This window comes from Heterodontus francisci, chromosome 16 (genome assembly GCF_036365525.1).
Source record: "Heterodontus francisci isolate sHetFra1 chromosome 16, sHetFra1.hap1, whole genome shotgun sequence".
In the NCBI taxonomy this organism is placed as follows: Eukaryota; Metazoa; Chordata; class Chondrichthyes; order Heterodontiformes; family Heterodontidae; genus Heterodontus; species Heterodontus francisci.
In genome coordinates this window covers 78330880-78357246 of record NC_090386.1, presented here as the reverse complement: position 1 = coordinate 78357246, position 26367 = coordinate 78330880, and the positions used below count along the sequence as shown (strand labels likewise).

Sequence of the window (26367 nt, the reverse complement as noted above, 5' to 3'; positions counted from 1 at the left end):
TTCCTTTTTCTGTACTTGTAAAAGCTCTTACAATTTGTTTTTATATTACTGGCTAATTTACTCTCATATTATTTTTCCCTTTTTATCAACATTTTGGTGGCCTTTGCTGGTTTCTAAAACACTCTCAATCCTCAGACTTACTACAATTCTTAGCAACATTATAAGCCTCTTCTTTTAATCTAATACTATCCTTAACCTCCTTAGTGATCTTTCTCGCTGAGTTTTTGTATTTCAATGGAATGTATTTTTGTTGAACATTTTGAATTTTTTCTTTAAATGTTTCCCAGTGTTTATTTATCATCATACCCTTTAATCTATTTACCCAATCAATCTTAGCCAGTTCTCCCCTCATACCTATGTAATCGGCTTTGTTTAAGTTTAAGATTCTTATTTGAGATTGGAGTATGTCAGTTTCAATCTAATTGTGGACTTCAATTGTATTATGATCACTATTTGCCAGTGGATCTTTTACTATGACATTCCAAATTAACCCTGCCTCACTGCACAATACTAGATCGAAAATAGCTTTATCCCTAGTTGACTCCACAACATATTGCTCCAAGAAACTGTCATGAAAGCATTCTACAAACCCATCTTCTAGATTACCTTTGCCAATTTGATTGGTCGAGTCTATATGAAGATTAAAGTCCCCCACAACTCTTAAATTGCCTTTGTTACAAGCTTCAATAATTTCTTGTTTAATGCTCTGTCCAATGGTATAACTATTGTTAGTGGGCCTATAAACTACTCCCACCAGCGTTTTCTGACTCTTGCTATTCCTAATCTCCACCTATATTATTCTACTTCCTGATTTTCTGAGCCAAGATCCTCTCACTAATGTCCTTATATCATCCTTTATTATCGGGGTTACCTTTCCTCCTTTTCCATTCTGCATGTCGTTTTGAAATATTGTGTACCCTGGAATACTTATTTTCCAACCTTGGCCACCTTGTAAACATGGAGGGAATTTTATGTTCTCCCCCATGGCGGGTTTAGAGGTGGGGAGAGCATAAAATCAATAGGGATGGTGGGGGGGCGCCACCACCATCCCGGCTCCACCAAAAGTTAGTCCAGGGCGGGGCGGGGAGGCCTGTGAACAGCCTTTCTAACCCGCTGCCAATTGAAGCCCTTAACTGGGCAATTAATCCCCAATTATGGGCCACTTCCCGCTGCAGCCACAATTAGTCGCATGGCGGCTGGCCCTGTCGCCGCATGGGAAGAATGGCACAGAAAACCGTGCGGGCTGCTTCCCGGCTCCGGGGTAGGGGTCCCTCGTTAAAAGACACTTAGCCTGAACGAGGGACCTGGCATCCAGAAGGGGGGGGTCAACCCCCTGCTCTTGCTGCTGACCCCCTCCCCCCGGCAACACCACCCCGTGAGAACCCTCCCACCCTAACCTATCTGAGGCCTGGTTCCAGTGACATTCCTCGGCCTCCAGTAGATGCACCTGCAGTAGCAGCCACCATCTCTGCGGTGGCACTGCTGCTGCCAGCTTCTGATTGGCCACAGTTCTGCAAGGGCGGATCTTCTGGCGACGGGGTCCTTGATCCCGTGGAAGTCCCATCGTTGTCCACTTAAGTGCCTGATTGGCACTAAATTCGGCAGGCCTTCCGTAAAAGGGGAGATGTGGGGATCTCAGCATCGGTTTCTCCAGATGGCGAGAACCCCACTGCCAGGATAAAAGATCCCTCCCCATGTCTCTGTAATGGCCATTAGATCTAACCATTTATCTCCATTTCTGCCACTTCATTGCTGCCGGAATCTTTGCAGATACTATACAAAAGAAAGGATGAGAAAATTTGGCCAATTTAAAAGATCTTTCAGCATTAAAAACATTTTGTTCCTCTCTTCTCCCCTCTGTCAAATTGAAATTGATCCATGGAGACTCCTTGGCACCCACTGCTACCACCCCTCGAATACATTTGCTCCAGATTCTGGTCTCAGCGTTTCAAACCCAACACATGACAGCCAGTTAAGACTCCTACAAATTCATGTTTAATGCATAGTTCATCACTCAGCCAACCAGTTCGTTTTCAATAATTCTCATCCAGACTATATTTGAAGTGAACCCACTTTACATATTCATAGGCAAAGTACAATTGGGAAATTTTACCGATTATACGGAGGCGCAGAACAGAAGCTAAAGGCAGGTGAACTCCTCAGGGTACTGGACTGACAGCAAATCTTTAAACCAAACCTTATCTCACCCTCCCTAAATCTCTCCCTCCATGAAAACTCCCCAACGCATATTCACAGCCACTCCTTGGCTTTGCCATCTCACATCGTCTTGCTCGTCCCATCGTATCAATTACAGATAAGGCCATCTCTGATCACTTCCGTGTATCACATTCCACCCACATCCCCCTTCCACACCCCAACCCTACCTCATTCTGTATCTGTCCCTGGAACAAGCGATCCCCCCCAATCACTTACAAATCCAGTTGCCCCAGCCCACTCTCTCGCCCAGTGCGCCCGCTGGGGGCTAATCTTGCCAGTCTTCTTCCTGTCCAACTCACCCCTCCCACTGCTGACCCTGTTGCCTCTGCCTGCGGAGCAGCTCTCACCACCCCTCTATGCATCTCCCTCCAGGATGTCCAGTCACTTGTGAACAAGGCCCTTACCATCCATGAACATATTGTGGATAATTGCATCGACATCACAGCCTTAACGGAAACCTGGCTGAGGGGTGATGACACCTTGCCACTTAATGAAGCCTCCCTGCCAGGCTACATCTTCCTGCCCCTGCCCCGCCCCGCCATGACCATCGAGGTGGTGATGAGGCTCTCATCACCGGATCACACCTTAGCCTGACCCCCTACTCCTCTGGCACTTTCTCTTCCTTTGAGCATCTCATCTTGTTCCACCCCTCTCACCTCTCTTTCAAAATTATTGTTCTCTACTGCCCACCCAAGTACAATAACATTTTCTCACTGAGATATCGTCACTGCTTTCCTGTCACAACCTCTGAACCGAGCAACTTCTCATTCTTGGTGATTTCAACCTTCATCTTGCTCATCGTGTTCTCTCTCCTCTGAGTTCACTGCCCTCTCACCCTCCCTAAATCTCTCCCTCCATGAAAACTCCCCAACGCATAGTCACAGCCACTCCTTGGCTTTGCCATCTCACATCGTCTTGCTAGTCCCATCGTATCAATTACAGATAAGGCCATCTCTGATCACTTCCGTGTATCACTTTCCACCCGCATCCCCCTTCCACACCCCAACCCTACCTCATTCTGTATCTGTCCCTGGAACAAGCGATCCCCCCCAATCACTTACAAGTGCAGTTTCAAAATTCCAACTGTCGAACCATTGACTGCAACATTTCTTCAGCATCTGATTTGCTCAACCACACCCTCAGCTTTGATGCCCTAGTCCCCAATAAAAGCATTACTCTCTCCCATCCTGGTCATTCCCTGCTGGGCCAGCCCTCATCTTTGCACCATTAAGTTCAAGGGATGTAGACTTGAAAGGATATGGCGGACAACTGGTTTATTCATCCACTACCAGATCTGGCTGGACCACTTAAGATACCATCAGGTCCTGCTCTCGTCTACTAAAACTGCTCACTATTTCAGAATCATCCTGGAATGCAAAGGTAACCCCCAGCTTCTTTTCTCTACTGCAAACCATCTTCTTATACTGCTCCCCCCATCCCCTGCACCCTCACCTCGAAAAATAAGTCAGAGAAGCTCATGGACTTCTTTGTCACTAAGATCAAGATCAGCCGATCAGCTGCCTCTGCCATGTCTCTCCATTCTACGAGCCCACCTCGCCAAACTCCCTCTAATATTGCCCCTACCACAGCCCTGAACCTGCATCTTTCTCCAATTTCTCTCCCATCTCCCTTCATGCCCTCTGAGCTTATCTTGTCCCTAAGACCCACTTCCTGCTCCCTCAATCCTATTCCCACTAAACTGTTGACCACGCAACTTCCCCTCCTGCTCCCCATGTTAAACTGATATTGTTAATGGTTCTCTCTATTCAGATGATAAAAGCAAAATACTGCGGATGCTGGAAATCTGAAATAAAAACAAGAAATGCTGGAAATATTCAGCAGGTCTGGCAGCATCTGTGGAGAGACAAGCAGAGTTAACGTTTCGGGTCAGTGACCCTTCTTCAGAACCGAAGTTCCGAAGAAGGGTCACTGACCCGAAACGTTAACTTTGCTTCTCTCTCCATAGATGCTGCCAGACTGCTGAGTATTTCCAGCATTTCTTGTTTCTCTCTCTTCAGATGTTGTTCCTCTCTCCTTTAAATCTGCAATCATCACCCCACTCCTCAAAAACCCAACCCTTGACTTCACCGTTGCAGCAAACTACCATCCCATCTCCAACCTCCCTTTCCTCTCCAAGTCCTTGAATGTATTGTCACCTCCCAAAACCATGTCCATCTTTCCCAGAATTCCATGTTGGAATCCCTCCAATTAGCTTCCCGCCCCTGCCACAGTAGCGAAACAGATCTCATTAAAGTCACAAATGACATCCCATGTAAACCTTCTCTCCTCATCCTTTTTAACCTGCCTACAGCCTTTGACATGGTTGACCACACCATCCTCCTCCAACATCTCCCTGCTGTCGTCCAGCTGGGTGGGACTGCTCTCACCTGGTTTCATTCTTATCTAATCATACCCAGCATATCACTTGCAATGGCTTCTCTTCCTATTCCTGCACTGTTACCTGTAGTGCTCCCCAAGAATCTATCCTTGGCCACTCCTATTTCTCATCTACAAGCTGCTCTCGGCAATAGCATCCGAAAATGCATAGTTTTCACATGTGTGCTGAGGACACCCAGCTCTATCTCATCACCACCTCTCTTGATTCCTCCACTGTCGCTAAATTATCAGACTGTCTATCTGACATCCAAAACTGGATAAACAGAAATTTCCTCCAATTAAATATTGGGAAGACTGATGCCATTGTTTTTAGTCCCTGCTCTAAATTCCATTCCCCAGCGACCAATTCCACCCCTCTTCCTGGCAGCTTTGGTGTTACATTTGACCCTGAAATGAGCTTCCGACCTCATATTCATGCCATCACTAAGACCGCCTATTTCCACCTCTCTAACAGTGCCCAACGTCACCCCTTTCTCAGCTGATCTGCTGCCAAAACCTTCATTCATGCCTTTGTTACCTCTAGACTTGACTATTCCAACGCATTCCTGGCTGGTTCTTCCACATTCTACCCTCCGTTAACTTGCGGTAATCCAAAACTCTGCTACCCCTGACTTAGCTCACACCAAGTCCCATTCACCTATCAAACTGTGCTCGCTGAGCTACATTGGCTCCCAGCCAAGCAACGTCTTGATTTCAAAATTCTCATCCTCATTTACAAATCCTCCATGGACCCACTCCTTTCTATCTCGAAAACCTCCTCCAGCCCCACAAACCTCTGAGGCATCTGCACTCCTCTACTGCTGGCCCCTTGAGCCTTCCAGATTTTAATTGCTCCACCACTGATGGCAGTGCCTTCAGTTGCCTCGGCCCTAAGCACTGGAATTGCCTCCCTACACCTTTCCACCTCTCTCCCTTGCTTTCCTCTTTTAAGATACTCCTTAAAATCTACCACTTTGACCAAGCTTTTGGTCATGTTTTGTTTTATAATGCTCCTATGAAGCACATTGAGATGTTTTGTTATGATAAAGGCACTATATAAAAATAAGTTGTTGTTGATTTTCTATTGTGAATTTTTTTTTCATTCATAAAAATACATTTTCTAGGTACTATGAGCACTACAAATGGGGTGCAGAGTTTGAAAGAATGCTCCGTACCCCTCCATAGTGTTTCAGTATCATTGAGGCTTGTGGACGGCTCTCACACAACCAGTCACAAATCCAAAGTTAAATTGCTGGATTCACTAAGGCAGGTGGCAAGGAAAGCACAATTCAAAACAAAAACTTCACGAGATTTTTCCTCAGCTGCCAGCCTTAGTAAATCGGAAAAGATTACTTTGGTATTGCCACCACTTGGGTGAAACCCAATGCTACTAACACAACATGTAATATAAAAGATGATACAACAGCATTGCAGCATCAAAACTGATTTTTCCCATCAGTATCTTAGATACAATTTATATGAAAAAACATGTTAGGGCAATAATATGATAAGTGACATCTTATCTAAATATTATTGGTCACTACAAAGGAGCACAATTTCAAAAAGCACCAAAATCTAGATAATCATAAACTTAAATATGTTTCAGTATCAAAACCCATTTGGTATTCATGCAGGAAATCCCTTTTCATGCCCATTTTCCAATGAATCTCTATGTAAGCAAAAAATTTAATTTCTCACAGAAAAATGTATAGCACTGTCAAGCATTATTTCCCTGAGGGAGATTATCGACTCATATTTCCGTCCCAGACTCTATATTTACTTCAGGTTTCACAACAGTTTTAAAAGCTGGTAGGCCTTATTCCACTGAGGCCAAATACACCAGTGTTTAGCCTTTGGTGATGAATATCCAATTCGATTCCATATGTAATTACCTTTGCTCATGTACTCAGTAACAATGTAGATTGGCTCTTCGGAAACGACTGCATACAGTTGTACCAGTTTGTCATGCCGTAGCTTTTTCATGATCTGGGCCTCCTGCAGGAAAGCCTCTGGAGACATCGTACCAGGCTTTAAAGTCTTAATTGCTACCTTTGTTGTTCCATTCCAAGTTCCTAGGGCACAGCAGAGCAGGTGTAAATGGCTGGTAGAAACTGAACATCAACTCATATTTTCTGCTCTTTATTCACCTCTCACCCTTGGACTCCTCTTTCTATGCACATACAGCCATACAGTATCACACAGCACCTCCTGCCTTTTTCCCTTAAGAGGTCCTCTTGCCCCATAATGTTTTTTTAGCTGGGAGTATGGAACAGTCCAGAGACTTCACCCCAATCAATCTAAGTGACTGATCTAATGACCATGACAAGGACATTATCTTTACAAGTACAGATTCAGTTTGCGATCTCCAAACCACCAGTAAATAGAATTTATTAGAATCTCACGTATTTAAATTGGAATTTGATATTCAGTTACTGTGCATTTTCATGACACCCTCTCAATAAAGTAGTCTACAGTCCTCTACTTAGTAGTCCAGTGAAGAACAGAGAAAGCAAAAAGAACTAGATTATCAGGCAGTTTTAGGACTTTAGGGCGGCATAGTGGTGCAGTGGTTAGCACTGCAGCCTCACAGCTCCAGTGACCCCAGGTTCAATTCCGGGTACTGCCTGTGCGGAGTTTGCAAGTTCTCCCTGTGACTGCATGGGTTTCCTCCGGGTGCTCCGGTTTCCTCCCACAGCCTAAGACTTGCAGGTTGATAGGTAAATTGGCCATTGTAAATTGCCCCAAGTGTAGGTAGGTGGTAGGAGAATTGAGGAAAGGTGGGGATGTGGTAGGGAGTATGGGATTAATGTAGGAGTAGTATAAATGGGTGGTTGATGGTCAGCACATGATGGTGGGCCAAAGGGCCTGTTTCAGTGCTGTATCACTCTATGATTTCAACTCAGAGCCATCCATTTATTCAGCCAGCACCTTTATCACTACAATAATTTATAGATCTCTCAATCTCTCATAAAGGTCCAATATTCTTGCATAACATGTTGCACATATTTAGCCCAGTGTGTGACACCAACAACCCATCCTGAAACAAAGATTTCATGATTTGCTGAATCTAATTACCAAGTCAGGACGCAAAAAAAACTGTTTTCAATAATGTATCAATAAATTAAAGATTTAACAAACACCATGAAATAAGGAAAATAAGAACCTTTTTGACAAAAAAGGCTGATGAAATAAAAAATTAAAATACTGCAAACATATTATAGTGTAGTGTTTATTATAGTACAGTCAGCATCATCTGTAAACAGCGAGGACAGGTTATCATTTTAGGTGTAGATTCATCAGAACTGGAAATTGCTGTTGAAACTCGCCTTTTCCTTCCAGAGACACTGATAGACCTGCTGTGTATTATCCTGTATTTTTTGATGTTATTTCAGATTTCCAGCATTTGCAGATCCTTTTTATTAATGCTGACTGAGATTTATTTATTTTATTTTTTTATTTAGAGATACAGCACTGAAACAGGCCCTTCGGCCCACCGAGTCTGTGCCGACCATCAACCACGCATTTATACTAATCCTATATTAATCCCATATTCCTACCACATCCCCCCTTCACTCAATTTCCCTACCACCTACCTATACTAGGGGCAATTTATAATGGCCAATTTACCTATCACCTGCAAGTCTTTGGATGTGGGAGGAAACCGGAGCACCCGGCGAACACCCACGCAGTCACAGGGAGAACTTGCAAACTCCGCACAGGCAGTACCCAGAACTGAACCCGGGTCGCTGGAGCTGTGAGGCTGCGGTGCTAACCACTGCGCCACTGTGCTGCACATTCAGGGCAGTGCGAGACAAAACAAAATTCCTACTGGGAATGTGGCAAACATTTTAAGGCATATATTACCTAATTTCTTAAACATATGTTGTAGTCTACGCCAAAGGTAGCTAGTGATGTAATAGCATTGAAACATCCAATCACAAAAGCAGACACTGGCATCATACTATTCAAAAAGGCAACTTATTTAAAATCTATGACTGAGAAAGTGATGAGGTTAAAGCAGTTGTTCATATTTCCCCATCAACATAATCTTTCTAGCAATACAATAACATACGCCATCTCTATTATCAGACAGAATGTCATGCCTCTTACCCATCCATACTTCTCCAAAGCAACCCTGCCCAAGCTTCACTTCCAATCTTAAGGATTCCCGTGGGATCTCCCAAGCATCTTTAGCTAATCCCTGGGTCTGTGGTTTCACAGTTGGACAAACAGTTGTCAACCGATGACATAAGCCATCAGCGTGCTCTGGAAAGAAAGAAAGACCATAATCCAGCATAAACATCTAATTAACCTTCAAAGCACTTGGCCCAGCATACGCTACAGTAACCCTGCCCAATTCCCATCATTTAGCATGAATGGTCAAACTTTTGAACTTTGTGGGCTGTTTAGGAATATACTGTGAAATTTCACAGGCAACGTATAAAGTTTAAAATCAATGCTGCCATTAATTTCCATACGTCAAACTGCAGCTACTGACAAACCTTGGCATTGTATTTTAGGATTTACCTCCCAAGGCAGAAGACCCTCCTGAACCTCAAGGCCCATGAAATTCAACCAGGACAAGTAAAAAATAAAGGAATAATTTTTCTGATTTAGTGCCGTCTGCATATCACGGTTCAAACCGGGAATTTGGGCCAGGAGGTCATTGCGCCTGATTCACGGACACCCAATTTTCCATTCTTTATTTTTCTAAAATCATTTTACAGTCTGACACAAAAAGTACCAGAGGTATATTAGCACGCATTAGGAAAATCATGCAAATAAGGCTTTCCAACCTCAGCACCAGAATTCCCAGTAAATATTCCCGTCACACAATGCTCTATGCCTGGAACACTAAATCAGAACATTTAGTCCATTAACGTGAATAGAAATAAGATGCCCAGGCTTAGTGGGCTGGATTACTAGGCTTCATGGGCTGCACACCACCCATTACATTTTACAGCTTGGACACCCGTCATTTGGCAGAACAAAAGTCAATGAACCTAAAAGTAAAGCACCCTCACAAAGTAAGGAAACCAGGGCAGATTTTCCTGTTCCTGTGCCTGGGCATAATTGGACTTCTTAAATGTGATGTGTAGAGGAAAATCAGGTAGCAAGGAGCCCGTGACCAGATGTTGTCCATGCAATACACCTGGATGATCCAACATGACCCAGTGCAGCAGCAGGAAAATATGTTCCACTATCTTTAAGGTTTGATTGTCAGGGTATGGAAGTGTGCTAAACAAGAGATAAGCGGCACTCTTTTTGTTTTAGCAACATTCGTTCTATAACAATTAAACACAGTAGGGAGGAGTCTAACCTGCTGAATCACATATCGTATTGGGTGTAATGCAGTATGCCACAGAATTTCCAATATTTGCACCTAGGGAACAAAGCTTCCTTCCAGAAGAATGCAGTTGTAAATTTATCCTTCCTATATCCTCTCCTGATATGTTTACAACACCATTATTTTAAAAAAACATGTACTTTCCTCTCCAGTGAAAGACACACACGCTCAAATTTTAATACTCCTTTTATCTTACATTCTCAATGAGTCAGAGAAATAGGAAATCTTTTTTTCAGTCCTCTGTCAATGTCCTCTTTGACCAACCAATAGTACATTTCACCACAATCAGAGCAATATCCAATTTATTTCTTCTCCTGCACGCCCAGGAGACACCATTGTCTCTGCCCAATGCCTCCTGGCATGGTCAGGTCAAGAACTTGGGCAGCATGTTAAACAACAGCTCTCTCTCTCTCTCTGTGCAACTTTTACATCCACTTGGACAATGGCATTGTTGAAAGAAGAGCTGAAAATTCTCATAGTGTCCTACCAGCATTCAGTCCTCAACCAAAACCATCAAAAGTAGATTACCCGGTCATTCATCTCATTTGCGCTTTGGGTGATCTGGCTGTGCATAAATTAATGACCATACTTGCATGCAGAACACACGGACTACACTTCAAAATACATTGGCTGCGAAGCACTTTGGAATATCTTATAAGTCAAAAAGTTCCTTCTTAAATTAATGCAAAATGTTTATTTATTTCTGCATATAAAGAATTTCTGTTGAGCAGTTTTCTATTCATCAACATTTTTCACGGACATTCGCAGCATATTCCCAGACATGTTCTCAGATGATGGGTAGGTGACTAGGGTCATGGCAGCTCATTTCGTTTCATTTAGACAGATGTATGTGCTTTGTTCTACAGATCTCACAAATGAATGTATAGATTCATTCATGATTGTAATGACACCTAGAGGGTAAGTTTCGTAACATTGATGTTGTCTATTGCAGGCAGGCCTCAGGATCTGTGTTGCTGTCAACAGACTGTGGCTCAGCATTGCGAGGTGTGTACCAGATTGGTGCAATATCTTATTTCTACTGCTGCTTGGAGATTAAAGAATAGTTGCAACAAATTTATAACAGCAAAAATAATCACTCTATTCAAAATCGCAAAGTAATGTGGAAGGGCATCTTCATGCGTATATTTGTGCAAAAGCATTTCTTTAGAACTTACTTGAATAGTGGAGTACCAGCTGCTGCAGGTTTTCAAACTGGGTTCGTGATGTAATATAGAAGCCACCTTTATCCAATTTACGAATCTTGTAGTGCTTCACATTCAGTCCTTTTGCATTGTCGTAGTCAGACACAGAAAGACAATAAGCACCTAGATAAAAGGAAGTGAAATATTACTAGCTAAGCATACAAGACCTTTATATAACACTACACTTCCACTTGCATGAAGGCATTGTGGTGACTGATTTTAGCTGAAGCAGATAAAAAGGCTCTTGATTTTCCCAGCATAGTATACAATGGGTTTCTGCCAGAGCAGGCTGGTCAGCTCAGGTCTTCAAAGATCTTGTGCGCCACACAAGTGCAGGGCAATGACCATCTCCAACAAGAGAGAATCTAACCATCTCCCCTTGACATTCAATGGCATTACCATCACTGAATCCCCCATTATCAACATCCTAGGGGCTACCATTGACCAGAAACTGAACTGGAGTAGCCATACAAATACCGTGGCTACCACAGCAGGTCAGAGGATAGGAATCCTGCGGCGAGTAACTCACCTCCTGACTCCCCAAAGCCTGTCCACCATCTACAAGGCACAAGTCAGGAGTGTGATGGAATACTCTCCACTTGCCTGGATGGGTGCAGCTCCAACAACACTCAAGAAGCTCGACACCATCCAGGACAAAGCAGCCCGCTTGATTGGCACCCCATCCACAAACATTCACTCCCTCCACCACCGATGCACAGTGCAAGCAGTGTGTACCATCTACAAGATGCACTGCAGCAATGCACCAAGGCGCCTTAGACAGCACCTTCCAAACCCGCGACCTCTGCCACCTCGAAGGACAAGAGCGGCAGATGCATGGGAACGTCACCACCTGCAAGTGCACGTCCAAGTCACACACCTTCCTGACTTGAAACTATATTGCCGTTCCTTCACTGTCGCTGGGTCAAAATCCTGGAACTCCCTTCCTAACAGCACTGTGGGTGTATCTACCTCACATGGACTGCAGCGGTTCAAGAAGGCAGCTCACCACCACCTTCTGAAGGGCAATTAGGGATGGGCAATAAATGCTGGCCTGGCCAGTGACGCCCACATCCCATGAATGAATTAAAAAAAACACTCTCCTGTATTTAGTCGTGGATAATACAGCCAGTTTGCTTGTAAACTAGATGCACTGGGGGTTGACTATTCTGTGTAAATGTAGACTGACCTGGATCTTTACCCAATGCTCATGCCCAAAATACTATCAGCATGACATCACTTCAAAAAGAATAGTTGTGCGTGTGCTGGGGTCAGAACATCAGTACACAACGGTGGGTTGACTGGCCCAAAAAGGCCAGTTGCCCTCAGGAAGACCTAGAAAAAAATTGCAAGTCTTCAAAAAAAATCCAGTGAGTACATTGTGTTATCATCACCAGCTGTACATAACCAGCACTGAGAGAGCCAGGGACCAACACAGCAGCTGGCCTGGGGAAATTAAACTTCTTGTTTGGCCACACTGTGAAATGAAGAAAACTATCAATTTGCAAGAAACTCCAATATCTTTATTGCTCTTCCTCACATCTTTCATTGCTGTTATGTGGAATAGTCAGCGTATTTCAAAGTTATGCGAAGTGCTTTGAGTCATTTTACTTATAATAAATAGAAGACATCTTCCTTTATTGTTGGTTTTCTTGCTATACCTGATCACTCGCTGCTTGTTGTAGCTCTTCCTCCAAATGATGAATTCCTCATCTATACCTCATGTTTAGGTACCAGGGTTCACAAACTGTTGTTAGTGAATAAAAAATTTACTGCACAAGGTAACTAGAAATCCCATTCATGACCTGTCAAGTAGCATTGAGCATAAAATCTTCAGCTTTGCTCAGATGACCCAACAACCCTCCTCCTGCCCCATTGAGATGCATTTCATGCCAGCTTGCCATAAAACTCAAGAACAGAGAATGCTATAGACACAGTAAAGCTGATTTTGCTGAATGTAACTGGTTAAGGACTGTAATTATACAACTGGATTACTTCCAGCAAGTCCCTACTTGCAGCATTGAACCAAATTCCAGATTAACCAGCTGCACAGATTTTTCTGATAATCACCTGAAGCTTCCTGCATGCTCAATGTTGGACATTTATAGTTTTCCAAAAACCAGCAACAAATTATATCCCCAGTCATGTTACCTCACCTCTAACTCAGCAACCAGAATATGCCCTTTACGAAACTGTTCATTAAATTAAAAAGGCTCTGCATTTCCAGGGATATGCAGTTTACGTACAAGGAGACATAATGGAATTGTGATTACTACCAAAGATGGTAGCTCATTGTTGTGTTGAACAATATTCTGCTTGAAAATCAGCATGTATTTACAAAGAAGCTGTTCTCAGGAGCATTAAATTAGCTTCAGTATAAGAATCACTACAGGCTGAATCTGTCTGCTGCCATCTTTATGTCATCCTGTTGATAGGTTCTGCAAAGATCCCGGAAAAGCTAATTCTCAAGCCAAAATTCCTGACAACACAAGGCTTTTAGCATACCAGGTTTGCAATTCCAGACATTCTTTCAGTACTTCTGCAGCTGCTCCATGGATGTTGGACTTTTTTTTTTGATGAAGGGCTGAAAGGCTTCCTTTCAAATGTTATCTAGCAAAGTTGTCTAACCTTTTTATTTCTCTGTGCTCAACATTTCATCACTTGCAAGGCTCCACTGGGAAAAATCAATTAGAAAAAGCTTTGAGATTGGAGCTGCAGAATTCAACAATGTCTGGAGGTTTGGGAAACACCTTAAAGCTGCACAGATAAAATGCCCTGTGGCATTATGTACAAAACATTTAAGCTTCATTTCAATTGCTCCCCGCTTCTCTTAAAAGCTTCAGCATGTTGCTGGTGCCCCATAGGTACCTCAGTCAAGTGGACATTGTTCAAGTGTAAGCCTAGACATTGAGTGTCAGTGTTATTCAACTGAGGGAAGAATAACATTCCAGGCAGACTTCAAATATCTGGTCACCCAACGTGCATACAAATGCCTTTCTAGAAAACGGTACTGGACAGCAAGCAAGAGAAGGTTCCTGCCATTCACACCTCGACTAGACATATCTTTTGTTTCCCTACTTATCCCATTACCACTCCCTTTGCTTTTGCATGATGAAACCTTCTGTCATGGAGAAGTTAGGACTGTTTTCCTTGGAGAAAAGAAGGCTGAGAGGAGATTTCATAGAGGTATTCAAAATCATGAGGGGGTCTGAACAGAGAAGACGGGGAGAACCTGTTCCACTCGTGAAAGGATCAAGAACGAGAGGACACAGATTTAAAGTAATTGGTAAAAGAAGCAAAAGCGACATGAGGAAAAACCTTTTCACGCAGCAAGTGGTTAAGGTCTGGAATATGCTGCCTGAAAGGGTGCTGGAGGCAGGTTCAATTGAAGCATTCAAAAGGCAATTAGACCGTTATATGAAAAGGAAGAATGTGCAGGGTTAAGGGGAGGATGCGGGGGAGTGGCACTAGGTGAACTGCTCTTTCGGAGAGCCAGTGCAGACACGAAGGGCTGAATGGTCTCCTTCTGCACTGTAACAATTCTGTGATTCTGTGATTTAATCTCTCTTGCCCTCCACCCTATCATAGACTTTCCCTTTTGTTCTTTTACCCACCCATTCCCCCCCCACTAACCCCACTTTCACTTACTCAAGCCTATTGCATTTCCATCTTTTCCCAGGTCTGATGAAAGATCACAGAACTGAAAGATTGAGCTGAATCTTACGCCACCCCAGCAGGTTGGTTGGTGGCGTGGGGGTGGCATAAAATTGAGCGGGAGGCTCCGGGAGGCCTACCCGCCCCGCTTCTGCCTCCGGCCAAGTTTAGGGCGTCAGGCAGGAAACAGCCCACCTGCCTGAGGCCAATCAAGGCCCTTAATTGGCCACTTAACGGCCACTTAAGGGCCCTTGCCCGCTTCCACGGGTATTTTACCTGTGACAAGCGGGCATGCTGGGGACGTGAAAGGCTGCCCAGCGATAGTTGCCGGCCTTTCCACGCCCTGGTGGTGGGGGGGGGGGGGGGGGGTGGGCATGGCAATCAAGTACAGGGTGCCCGACTGAGAGCTGCCCACACCTCCCAACCCACCCCGGGACCCAAGACGCGCCCCCCCTACCCCCAAACGAACACTGCAGCCTCATCAAGGAAGGACCGATCCCCCTGGTGAGGTGACCCCTATTTACCTTCCCTCCAGGGTTCCTGGCATCAGCTGGGTTGCAGTCCCAGCAGTGGCCAATCGCTCCTGGTGGCGCTGCTGGGACTAAGAGCTGCCGGCCCGCTGATTGGCCGGCAGCCCACTAAGGCGGGACCTCCTCCCTCAAGTGGGTAGAAGTCCCACCTCTGGACAATTAAAGCCCGGGGACGCGTAAAATGCGGGGCGGATCCCCTGACTAGGTGGAAGCGGGTTCGCCACCGACTTTCATGTCGGTGGCAAATTCCCATCCACCTAAGGTAAAATCCAGCCTGTTAACTCTGTTTCTCTCCCCACAGATGGCTGCCAGAACTGTTAAGTATTTCCAGCATTTTCAGTTTTTATTTCAGAGTTCCAGCATCAGCAGTATTTTGCTTTTGTAAGAGCAGAACGCAAGCTGATTTCTTCCCTCACGATCCTATTCCAGTTGCAGTGCCCCTGCTGCCACTCCAGTTAGAGACAATTGCAGCACCTTTGTCACTAACTGGCTCAGATGAGGTAAGTGAGGACAGATCTGGAACTGAGCTTTGTAGCCATCTGATGTGTACAACTGAATTCTAAAATGAGCAGTAGCTTAAACCACAAAACCAGTAACTTGTTCTATATTAGTATTTCAGGAAATCTGAAAAGAAACACCAACACCACCTCCCAGAGACGTTTAGGCCAACCATCCAAGTTCTGTGCAGACAATGAGCTCTCTCATGTTTATGAATGAAAATCAAGTTGCAAAGAGTGAGCTTCATTGAGTTTTAACAAGCAAAGTCTTTAAAATGTATCGACCACAATCATTAATCCACTTTTCACCCGTGACCACTCTTTATGGGCGAGCATAGAAACTGTATGTTAATAAGCTATTTTCCCATGGAATGCTTCACATCTCATCCTTTCCATATCCTCATCAGATTCCCACATAGGTTATCTCCAACATAGCCACTTGACAGTGACCAGGAGTAAAAACCCTGCCTGATTTATTTTCTCTCCCTTACCCAATTGTACATCAGTTGTCTCAGCACAGCCAAGTACTGAACTGGGCCCTTCCTGGTCTGTATGGCTTGATACCACACTGGCAGTGCAAATGAGTTATGGGAGGAAAGGATGCTAATTGAACATATCTAATCGGCAATCCCAATTGATTGCACAAAATTCCAATTCATAACAATCTCAACAGAACTTATTTTAATTTTTCTCCTCAAATAATTGATGATAATGACCTGTATGTGAATTGCAACATGAACATTTGAGAGAGTATGGAGAAAGATTAGGAGAAACTGGTTTACTGAAAGCTGCTGCAGCACAAAATGATTTACTAAAAGGAATGGTTGAGACAGAGATAGTTGTAGCTTTCCAGGGAAAATTGGAAAAACATTTTAGTTTAGTTTAGTTTAGAGATACAGCACTGAAACAGGCCCTTCGGCCCACCGAGTCTGTGCCGACCATCAACCACCCATTTATACTAATCCTACACTAATCCCATATTCCTACCACATCCCCACCTGTCCCTATATTTCCCTACCACCTACCTATACTAGTGGCAATTTATAATGGCCAATTTACCTACCAACCTGCAATTTTTTTGGCTTGTGGGAGGAAACTGGAGCACCCGGAGAAAACCCATGCAGACACAGGGAGAACTTGCAAACTCCACACAGGCAGTACCCAGAATTGAACCCGGGTCGCTGGAGCTGTGAGGCTGCGGTGCTAACCACTGCGCCACTGTGCCGCCCCGGAGGAAGTCACAAGGGTATGGGGAGAAATTAGGATTAGTTCTGAATTACTCCAGCAAATAATTGATAACAACACGATGGTTCTATTAAATCAACCTGTCAAAAAATAGCTGGGAAGAGCCCCCAAAAATAATTGAAATTCTTGGAATTTTCTGACTGCAAAACGAACTAACTTTGGTACATTTGAGGTTTTAGGCAACAGAAAACTAAACTTATAACTCTGGGCCATTTTCCGAATACTACCACAAAATAGTATTTTTTTTCATTTGCTCAGGGGATGTGGATGTCGCTGGCTAGGCCAGCATTTATTGACCATTCCTAATTGCCCTCGAGAAGATGGTGGTGAGCTGCCTCCTTGAACTGCTGCAGTCCTGGGGAGGTAGGTACACCCACAGTGCTGTTAGGAAGGGAGTTCCAGGAATTTGACCCAGTGACAGTGAAGGAACAGCGATATAGTTCCAAGTCAGGATGGTGTGCGGCTTGGAGGGGAACTTGCAGGTGGTGGCATTCCCATGCATCTGCTGCCCTTGTCCTTCTAGATGGTAAAGGTTGCAGGTGCTGTCGAAAGAGCCTTGGTGAGTTGCTGCAGTGCATCTTGTAGATGGAACACACTGCTGCCACTGTGCGTCGGTGGTGGAGGGAGTGAATGTTGAAGGGATGGATGGGGTGCCAATCAAGCAGGCTGCTTTGTCCTGGATGGTGTTGAGTTTCTTGAGTGTTGTTGGAGCTGCACTCATCCAGGCAAGTGGAGAATATTCCATCACACTCCTGACCTGTGCCTTGTAGATGGTGGACAGACATTGGGAAGGCAGGAGGTGAGTTACTCACCACAGAATTCCCTGCCTCTGACCTGCTTTTGTAGCCACAGTATTTATGTGGCTGGTCCAGTTCACTTTCTGGTCAATGGTAACCCCAGGATGTTAATAGTGGGGGATTCAGTGATGGCAATGCCATTGAACAACAAGAGGAAATGGTTAGATTCTCTCTTGTTGGAGATGGTCATTGCCTGGCAGTTGTGTGGCACGAATGTTACTTGCCATTTATCAGCCCAAGCCTGGATGTTGTCCAGCTCTTGCTGCATCTGGACACGGACTCGTTCATTATCTGAGGAGTGGCAAATGGTGCTGAGCATTTTGCAGTCATCAGCAAACATCCCTACCCCTGACCTTATGATGGAGGGAAGATCACTGATGAAGCAGCTGAAGATGGTTGGGCCTAGGACACTACCCTGAGGAACTCCTGCAATGATTTCCTAGGACTGAGATGATTGACCTCCAACAACAACAACCATCTTCCTTTGTGCTCGATATGACTCCAACAAGCGGAGAGTTTCCCCCCTAATTCCCATTGACTCCAGTTTTGCTAGTGCTCCTTGATGCCATATTCGGTCAAAAGCTACCTTGATGTCAAGGGTAGTCACTCTCACCTCACCTCTGGAATTCAGCTCTTTCGTTCGTGTTTGGACAAAGGCTGCAATGAGGTCAGAAGCTGAGTGGCCCTGGCAGAACCCAAACTGAGCATCAGTGAGCAGGTTATTGCTGAGCAAGTGCCGCTTGATAGCACTGTCGACGATCTTCTATCACTTTGCTGATGATCGAGAGTAGATTGATAGGGTGGTAATTGGCCACGTTGGATTTGTCCTGCTTTTTGTGTACAGGACTAACTTGGGCAATTTTCCACATTGCCGGGTAGATGCCAGTGCTGTAGCTGTACTGGAACAGCTTGGCTAGGCATGCAGCTAGTTCTGAAGCACAAGTCTTCAGTACTATTGCCGGAATGTTGTCAGGGCTCATAGCCTTTGCAGTATCCAGTGCCTTCAGTTGTTTCTTGATATCATGTGGAGCGAATCGGGTTGGCTGAAGACTGGCATCTGTGATGCTGGGGACGTCATAAGAAGGCCGGGAAGGATCATTCAGTTGGCACTTCTGGCTGAAGATGGATGCAAATGTTTCAGCCTTGTCTTTTGCACTCATGTGATGGGCTCCCCCATCATTGTGGATTGGGCTATTTGTGGAGCCTCCTCCTCCTGTTAAGTTGTTTAATTGTCAACCACCATTCACGACTGGATGTGGCAGGACTGCAGAGCTTGGATCTGATCCATTGGTTGTGGGATCACTTGGCCCTATCACATGCTGCTTCCACTGTCTGGCATGCTAGTCCTGTGTTGTATTTACACCTCATTTTGAGGTATGCCTGGTGCTGCTCCTGGCATGCTCTCCTGCATGTTTCATTGAACCAGGGTTGGTCCCCTGGCTTGATGGTAATGGTAGAATGCAGGATATGCTGGGCCATGAGGTTACAGATTGTGATTGAATACAATTCTGATTCTGCTGATGACACACAGGGTCTCATGGATGCCCAGCTTTGAGGTGCTAGATTTGTTCAAAATCATTTAGCACAGTGGTAGTGCCACACAACACAATGGTGGGTATCCTCGATGTAAAGATGGAACTTCGTCTCCACAAGGACTGTGCGGTGGTCACTCCTACCAATACTGTCATGGACAGGTGCATCTGCGACAGGTAGATTTGTGACAATGAGGTCTAGTAGGTTTTTCCCTCTTGTTGGTTCTCTCACCACCTGCCGCAGGCCCAGTCTAGCAGCTAGGTGTGTTAGGACTCGACCAACTTGGTCAGTAGTGGTGCTACTGAGCCACTCTTGGTGATAGACATTGAAGTCCCCCACCCAGAGTACATTCTGTGCTCTTGCTACCCTTAGTGCTTCTTCCAATTGCTGTTCAACATGGATAAGCACTGATTCATCAGCTGAAGGGGCTGGGGGTGGTAGGTGGTAGTCAGCAGGAGGTTTCCTTGCCCATGTTTGACCTGATGTCATGAAACTTCATGGGGTCTGGAGTCAAAGTTGAGGATTCCCAGTGCAACTCCCTCCCAACTGTATCCCACTGTGCCACCACCTCTGGTGGGTCTGCCCTGCCAGTGGGACAGGACATACCCTGGAATGGTGATGATGGTATCAGGGACATTGTCTGTAAGGTATGATTCCATGAGTATCACTCTGTCAGGCTTGACTAGTCTGTGGGACAGCTCTCCCAATTTTGGCACAAACCCCCCAGATGTTAGTAAGGAAGACTCTGCAGGGTTGACAGGGCTGGGTTTGCCGTTGTCGTTTCCGGTGCTTAGGTAGATGCCGGGTGGTCCGTCCAGTTTCATTCCTTCTCTTAGGCTTTGTAGCGATTTAATACATTAAGTGGCTTATTAGGCCATTTCAGAGGGCATTTTAAGAGTCAACCACATTGCTGTGGGTCTGGAGTCACATGTAGGCCAGACCAGGTAAGACTGGCAGATATCCTTCCCTAAAGGACATTAGTGAACCAAATGGGTTTTTACGACAATCGACAATGGTTTCATGGTTACCATAGGCTAGCTTTTAATTCCAGATTTAATAAATTTATAGGATTATCTATAGGAAGTACTAACTAAAACTCTGATAGCTTCAAGACTGTACATAGAAAGCATTTCTGTGGATAACCCTTGAATTTTGCCAAACCACAAAAATAATTGAGCGATACAAACCATTAGGGCCCTTGTTGCTTTAAGGCTGTATTGCATGCATGCCAACCATCGATGGTTTGTGCGTTTCTTCAGCACTGTCAGGGTGCCAGCAGTGGTGCTAGGAAACCAGATTTTTGACGCCTGAGGCACTTTTTGTCAATGCTGTCCCAGAATACGCCAAAGTTTTAATGTGTGAAGCCTTGCACGCAAGTTATCACCATTCACCCAGATCTCTGCCAAATAGTGATTCAGTCAAGAGTTTGGGAAATATATGGCTTCTGCTGGCTCGGTGATGTTTGGCTGCAGAGGGGTAAGGGATTTATGTTTTGGGAGTCAGAAATGGTTGAATGTCCATATGTGGTAGAAAACCAGTGTAACTACTTGCTTTCACACATCAGGGCTCCGAGGACTTTGTGGGCGGGGAGGGGGCAGCTGTTGTGTTAGCTGTTCTTGAAGCTGTTAGTCAGATTTTACAAACTTTCTAGTTGATAGGTATGCTACCGAGTGTGCTTCATACAATCCATTTGAATATTCAAAGACAGTTTGAAGAAATAAGTGATCATTGTGCAGCTTAGTGAATTGAAAGCTTCAATCATCAAGAAAATTTAAAATCTATAACAGTACTTAACAGATCCCATGCCAGCCTCGTTCATTTTCAATTTGAAATCTAATTTTGCTGTGGAAATTGCAATCCACATACAGCTCAGTATTATCAATTGTTTTAGAACACAAAATGTACAGTGTGAGGATATAGTGAACTGGAATCATATTCAGTTGTCAGTCAGTTCAGTTAACTTCTCCTTCCCAATATAGAGTAGAAAGAACTGGGATAGCAGAAGGGGTACAGCTGGACTAGGGAGCGGGTAAACAGCTGATCACCATCGAGTGGAAATGAGCAGCTGTGGCATTAGATCAGGATGTTGCTAAATTTGGCAGTGATACCCTCCCCATGGCCTGCCATCATTCACCCTCTAGGTTCGCATGTGTACAGTGACCACTTAGGTGAGATACCAGAGAGTTTTTCACAATCGTAGATCCATATCCCAGTGAGATTAATTGACTCGGAGAAGAGAAGAAAGCTGGCAAACATCTGCTTGTATCACAGTCCTAATAGTGCCAAGCATCACTGTTTCAAGTGTTCACTACAAGCATTGCAGTATTCGGGGACACACTGATAGAACAGGGACATTTGAGGAGCTGTGAAATATTTTGACCATGTGACCATACTGAAAACTAAATACTTAATTCATGTAATTATGGTTTGAATATTCTGGCATTCTTCAAAAAAAAAAAATCCACATTAGGTGATGCAATGTTAAGGCCCATCAATGACATCCATGCAAGACTGAAACAAATTTTTGGACAGACATGACTCGCATACAAGAGGACCCATCATACAGCACCATAAAATAAACTGGGACTTGAATAAACTTTTAATTCAGACTGGGATTTGTCTTGCATACAAATTAACTTCACAGCTGGCTTGAAGACATTCTTCAAGACATCTAATGTCTGAAATACTGAATTTCATGCTATATTGCTTTGTAGGCTGAACTAACTTATTCTAAAAAAATCAATATGCTGCATCAGTGAGAATACCTTTCAGAAATATAAGAATTATATGGGCTTGTGTAAGGGTTATTAAAAAGGAATGTCCTATGGCATTGGTCACCGCAAGTGACACAAAATGCTGTTTTACAGTGCTGTGTATTCTGCCTTGTAACACTTCATATAACATAGATATATGTACAACGTATTAAACTTATGTGGCATGCACCTTTTATCCATATTAACATTATGTATTTTTAAGTCCAACTTAGTATGTCAATATTTATAAAGGGAAAACCCTATGACAACATAATATGAAGGAACCAATCAATATTCAACACTGCTTGTCATACTGTGTTTGCAGACCTCCCACTGCTAGAGAGCACTATGCTGTGAGTCACTCAGGAACCCACAATTTTTGCTGAATTTCAGATGCTTTCAACATAATTTTGGGGGCAGGCACAGCCCCCTACCGGCCTGACCTGTTTGCTGATAACCAGTTCTGAATTCAAGTCATGGCATACCTGCTCTTCTCCTGACCCGTTTCCTTTCCTCATTCATAGTGGACTGGCCTTAGGCCTCATGCTTGAGCCTACCCAGTGTCTGACAACCAGACTAGCATTGAGCCTCTAGTACCCTCGGCTTCATATCTTTCTTAGTAATGGTTAAGCCTCACGCCTACCACTTGGGTCTTCTGGCCCCACATCTTAGTCCTCAAACCTGAACTCTGACCACCCTTATTTGCATATATTCCCTCCTTCCTCCTTGAAACTCTCTTCCAAACATCCAATCTGTGTGCTAACTAAACCAGCACTACACTCCTTACAAACAATTAAAGTGATTATACTTTAACAAATATATAGCATCAACCCTTGAATGGGTATGGTAGCATAGTGGTTATGTTACAGAACTAGTAATTGAGACACCAGGATGAATGATCCAGAGACATGTATTCAAATCCCACTAAGGTAGTTAGGAAATTTAAATTCAATTAAATAAATCTGGAATAGTATCAGCAATGGTGACCATGAAACTATTGGATTGTCATAAAGTCAATATCCGATCTGGTTTACTAATGCCCTTTAGGGAATGAAATCTGCTGTCCGTACCCAGTCTAGCCTCTAGATGTGACTCCAGACCCACAGCAGAAAGCCACTCAGTTGCATTCAAGGAGGCAGCTCACCACCAACCTCTCAAGGGCAATTAGGAATGGGCAATATATGCTAGCCTTGCCAGTGACGCCCATATCCAGTGAATGAATTAAAAGTGTCTCAACAAACGAGGCCTTTTTTAACCGCAGTAATATTACAAATTTTATGTTAAAACTCACCTTCCTCATTTTTGCAGGTGACCCAATAAAATCCAATACAGGAGGGCTGTTTACATCGTCATGGGATGACAAACAGCATATTCTCACATTGAAAATGCCACAGGAGGTAATTGACAGTATATAGTATTATATTCAGCTACAAACAGCATGTTATGCAACACTTGCAGAAAGAAACTAGGGCATGAGGCTGGGAGCTGAGGCCAAAAAAGAATTTGGAATCTGATGTCGGACATTGGGGCTGGGAATCCTGGGCATGGCTTCCCTTGGTCCTCAGCTTAATCTGCTGCTGGTGGTAACATCTTGGGCTGGCGGCACTTGGGTCGGGGTGGCAAGAGTTTGAAAGTAGCAGAGTAACAGACAAAAGTTGCAAGTGAACAATTTATTTTCAACAGTATTTGCAGGATATTGCTGCTTGTCCTTATGACCAAGTGGGAAGAGTGCACTGTTTTTTCTAGTTCCATTTCTCCACAGTTCACAAAATATATTTCAATGTTTACGCACTTACCAATACGGTCAATCATATACTCTGCTCTTTATCCCCAAATAAAATACACCAACCAGCTTTCCTCAATAAACAACAAAACTATCAGTTTATTATAAAACAAGACTTATTCAATAATGAAGCAAAGCATCAACACACAGATTGAAATATGAAAATTCCCTTTTTAAATACCCCCTCTCTCCACCCACACACACACACACACACACACACACACACACACGTTAACGGAAAAATAGAGATTTTCTCTGCACAGCTCTTTTACAAAAAAAAAGGAATGCTTTGGCCAAATATTTGTTAAATCTTGAAGTAAAAAAAAATATATGGAAGGATGTCAGTTGTCCCTTTTAGTCTGGCGTCCGGGTATACGGAGACAGACCACTGGGATCTTTTCTGGAGCAGTTTGTTCTGGAGATGTTAAGAAGCAGTCTGTTAGGCTTTCCAGGAGAAATGTGGCATCAGGGATTTCAGTTATCCCACTATGGATTTGCAGGTTTTTCAAAGAGGTAGAGAAAGAGGAGCTGACACACTGGATTTCTCCGTGTCTCATAGAGAGGTGCAGGAAAGATGAGCTGGGTGTTTCTCCCTTGGCAGGTTGACCTCAAACTGCTTTTCAACACAGTCCACACCCCAACTGAGCTAAAACAATATATCAAAAGCAAAACCCGAAACAGCAAGTCAGAACCTCCTGACCATCATAAATCTCGTCATGTCACTTCTCTTGTAAACATCTTCCCCAAATCACCAAGCTTTCTGTTGTTTATTGAGCTCAAGGCAGGTGACTTCCAGTAAAGGGTCACTGACCCGAAACATTAACTCTGCTTCTCTTTCCACAGATGCTGCCAGACCTGCTGAGTGGTTCCAGCATTTCTTGTTTTTATTTCAGATTTCCAGCATCTGCAGTATTTTGCTTTTACTTCCAGTAAAGGTTGTTTTCAAACAAGACCTCTTAGTGACCCTTGTCAAAAAAACAACCGTGGAGTCTTTTCAGTTTTCCCAAATAAACCAATGTCCATAATACAATACACAAATCTTCAGAAAAATTAAAAATAGAGGCACTTTAATAACACTGAATTGCTTTGCCAAGTGGATTCACATTCCTCTTTAGATGGCTCTCTGCAAATGTCTGCAGTAACACAATGCACCACTCATAGTTCCAGCTCTGGACACCAAGTATAAATCACCCCAAGCACTGAATTTGCAAAAGACTAGAAAGAGGAGCAGGTATAGGAAGAGCTCAATTTTAATATAGCATGTTCAACAAAATCAACCCAAAGTACATTGTGGGGGAAAATAAATAAAATATTTAAAATAATGGATGGCAAAAACATCAAGCCATGATGGGAGACAGAAGAAGGGATAGAATGCTTACAGTAATAACTGGACAATGGAGGAGAAGCAAAAGGCAAGCTTGGTGTGCTCAAGGCCTTTTGACCTGTAAGATAGCAGAGGCTGGCTATGAGAGGGAAAAGGCAAAAAAAAAGCCATGAAAAGAATGGAAAAGCTGGGACTTGCCTCATGCTTGTGCAAAGTGGCAGCGTATGTGCATGGCCTAAGAAATACAAAGAAACAAGATGAAGGGAAAGATTGCTGGCTCTGGAAACAGAATAAAACTAAAGGTCTGAATTCAGGGAGCGAGCTATCCTTGTGCAGGGGAAAGTTGGTGTTGAGGATCTTTATTAAAAGAAGTTCAACATACAATAAGAGTAACTCATTTAAGAATGATATCAGTTTAACTGTCGGCAGTATATAATTCTGTATGTGTGGCTGCCAAAACAACCTTGAGAAATTTGTTTGAGAGATTTGATTGCTTTTTCTTATTCATTCATGGGATGTGGGCATCACTGGTTAGGCCAGCATTTATTGCCGATCTCTAATTGTCCTTGAAAAGGTGGTGGTGAGCAGTCCTTGGGGTGTAGGTGCTGTTAGGAAGGGAGTTCCAGGATTTTGACCCAGTTACAGGAAGGAACGGCGATATCGTTCCAAGTCAGGATGGTGTGTGGCTTAGAGGGGAACTTGCAGGTGGTGGTGTTCTCATGCATCTGCTGCCCTTGTCCTTCCAGGTGGTAGAGGTTGCGGGTTTGGAAGGTGCTGTCGAAGGAGCCTTGGTGAGTTGCTACAGTTCATCTTGTAGATGGTGCACACTGCTGCTACTGTGTGACAGTGGTGAAGGGAGTGAATGTTAAAGGTGGATGGGGCACCAATCAAGCAGGCTGCTTTATTCTGGATGGTGTTGAGTTTCTTGTGTGTAGTTGGAGCTGCACCCATCCAGGCAAGTGGAGAGTATTCCATCACACTCCTGACTTGTGCCTTCTAGATGGTGGACAGGCATTGGGGAGACAGGAGGTGAGTTACTCACAGCAGAATTCCCAGCCTCTGCCCTGCTCTTGTAGCCACAGTATTTATGTGGCTGGTCCAGTTCACTTTCT

General features: G+C 44.0%; 1 protein-coding gene across 7 annotated transcripts in view; it reads right to left on the bottom strand.

Annotated features, from left to right (window-relative positions):
• LOC137378217 (proto-oncogene tyrosine-protein kinase Src-like) overlaps positions 1-26367 on the bottom strand; it is a 195794-nt gene that overhangs the window by 23751 nt on the left and 145676 nt on the right. For all 7 annotated transcript variants that reach the window (XM_068048421.1, XM_068048420.1, XM_068048423.1 and 4 more), the window contains 3 exons: positions 11116-11265; positions 8704-8859; positions 6486-6665 (listed from right to left, as the gene is read on the bottom strand). In XM_068048421.1, the coding sequence (XP_067904522.1) occupies positions 6486-6665; positions 8704-8859; positions 11116-11265 (486 nt within the window). The remainder of the gene's footprint in view (positions 1-6485; positions 6666-8703; positions 8860-11115; positions 11266-26367) is intronic.